The 2,239-nt window shown below is 46.7% G+C and overlaps 1 protein-coding gene across 1 annotated transcript; it reads right to left on the reverse strand.

Annotated features, from left to right (window-relative positions):
- Positions 1-507: 507 nt before the first annotated feature.
- Positions 508-2,239, reverse strand: LOC141847728 (cytochrome P450 71A1-like). Its single transcript, XM_074735796.1, has 2 exons — positions 1,344-2,239; positions 508-1,274 (listed from the first exon to the last, which is right to left on the reverse strand). Exons 1-2 carry the CDS (start codon positions 2,229-2,231, stop codon positions 636-638), a joined length of 1,527 nt encoding a protein of 508 aa, XP_074591897.1. The 5' UTR covers positions 2,232-2,239; the 3' UTR covers positions 508-635.

Consider the following 2,239-nt stretch of genomic DNA (forward strand, 5'->3'; position numbering starts at 1 on the left):
CAATAGATAAAAAAAATGATAGGATGTCAAATAAAAAAATTCATTAAGATCAATTAAATATTAAATAAAATAAAATTTTAATTTTAATAAAACTGAAATAGAGATATCAATCTATAGAATAATAATCAATTAATGAACTTCACGATGGGAGGGAATTTAAAAGGATATTGTGATATGATTAATTTATTATAAATAGGATAAGAAAATTATTAAATTATGAGTTAAATATTACACACCTGTAAATAGGATACATGTCCTTTATAATTTTAATAAACAAATAAACATATAATTTCATTCTTACATATCTAACTAATTCTATTTTGCTCTCTCACGTGTCATCTACTTGTTCAATCAATCGAACAATAATTTTGTCCGTACATATGCAAGCTCAACATAAATGATATATTTTAATATAAAAGATGAAATCTATCCTCCAACAATTTTATACAATCAATTTTATAATTATTTATAAAAAAATAAATTAAAAAATTATAATAATCACACACTTTGTATGTACCATTTGCATACACATCACAGCGCTATCCAACTGTATATGTAATATACACGTATAAAATACTCAAATGATCAATCACAACGAATTACAAATTTATTTCACACTCTCACAAATTTCAATGTCAGGCCGCATTCATGGACTCAGATTTGATGGCAATTAGGCACAGAGCATGCTTCCTGTGCACGGCGACCCCCGGCGCTTCTTCCAGGCTCACCTCCTCCTCTCTCATTCCCGGCGGCAACTGCCAGTCGAAGGAGTACAAGAGGTTGGCCAGCGCCAGCTCCACAATCAGCATCCCCAGATTCTTCCCCGGGCAAATCCTCCGCCCCTCGCCGAACGGAATCAGCTTGAAGTCATAGTGCGCAAACGAGTCCACCGCCGGCGGCTCCATGTCAACAAACCTCTCCGGGTCGAACACCTCCGGTCTCTCCCACGCATCCGGATCCCTCCCGATCGCCCATGCGTTCACGTAGATCGTCGTCTTGGGAGGAATTTGGTACCCGTTGCTTAAAGTGACCGGGTGCATGGTTTCCTTGATGAGCAGCGGCGCCGGCGTGTGCAGTCTCATCGTCTCCTTGATGATGCGTTTGAGGTAGTGAAGCTGGTGCAGGTCGCTCTCCTCCACCTTCCCTTTGCTTCTCCCCACGCAGCTTCTCACTTCTTCTTGGGCTCTCTTCATCAACTCCGGCAGCCGGATGAGCTCCGCCATCGCCCATTCCACCACAGACGACGAGGTATCCGTCCCGGCGATGAAAATATTCTGCCAATGATTGAATTAGATTTAACTTGGCCAATTTATTTTGACATCGAAACTGAAAATAATTGTCACCATAAGAATTCCTTTGAGGTTCTCCTCTGTCAGCTTCCCATCCTTCTGCAACCGAATCAGAACATCCATTAAATCCTCATCATTTTCGCTTCCTGATCGACTCTTCGAGTCGATATGGCGATCGATGAATTTCTGGTAGATGCCGTCGAGCTCAAGAAACGATTTCCGAAGCCTGGATTTCATCCCTGTCGCCACATCGACCCACCCGAGCAGGGGAAAGTAGTCTGCCACGAAGAAGCTAGTCACCACCTCCTGCGCTTCCCTGAGCACGTCGTAAACGCTGAGGTCGTCGCCGGCGATGTCTCGGCCGAAGGCCGTCCTGCATATCGTGTTGCAGGAGAAGCACAAGGAGAGCTCACTCACGTCGACGGCGAGGGAGCTGGAGATGCAAGAAGAGATATGCTTCGCCATCTTCGCGATCTCATCTTCCCTTACGGACGTGAAAGAGTTAATTTTTCTGGCGCTGAAGAATTCGACGGTACAGAGCTTGCGTAGCTGCCTCCAGCGCTCGCCGTAGGGGATGAAGGCGATGTCGGAACGGCCGTAGGAGAACTCGGAGGTGGCGACGTTGTGGGGGCGGGAGCAGCAGGTGACGTCGAAGGTCTGGAGGACGTCCCTGGCGAGGGCGGCGGAGGAGACGACGACGGCGGAGACTTGCCCGAGCTTTAGGTGCATGAGCGGGCCGTACTGCTTGGAGATTTCCCAGAAGGACTGGTGCGGCAGATTGCCGCGTATCTGGTGGAGGTTACCAATGATCGGGAGCTTCGCGGGGCCCGGCGGGAGCTTTCGGATCGCCGGATTGGTTCTTTCTTCTCGGCCGCCGGCGAGAAGGAGAGAGGAGAGGAGTGCGACGAGGAAGAGAAGGGACAAGTAAACAAGCGCAACCATTTTTGACT

The sequence above is a fragment of the Curcuma longa genome, chromosome 16 (genome assembly GCF_044706935.1).
Source record: "Curcuma longa cultivar G26 ecotype Majalengka, Jawa Barat chromosome 16, ITB_CL_G26_1.1, whole genome shotgun sequence".
Classification (NCBI taxonomy): domain Eukaryota; kingdom Viridiplantae; phylum Streptophyta; class Magnoliopsida; order Zingiberales; family Zingiberaceae; genus Curcuma; species Curcuma longa.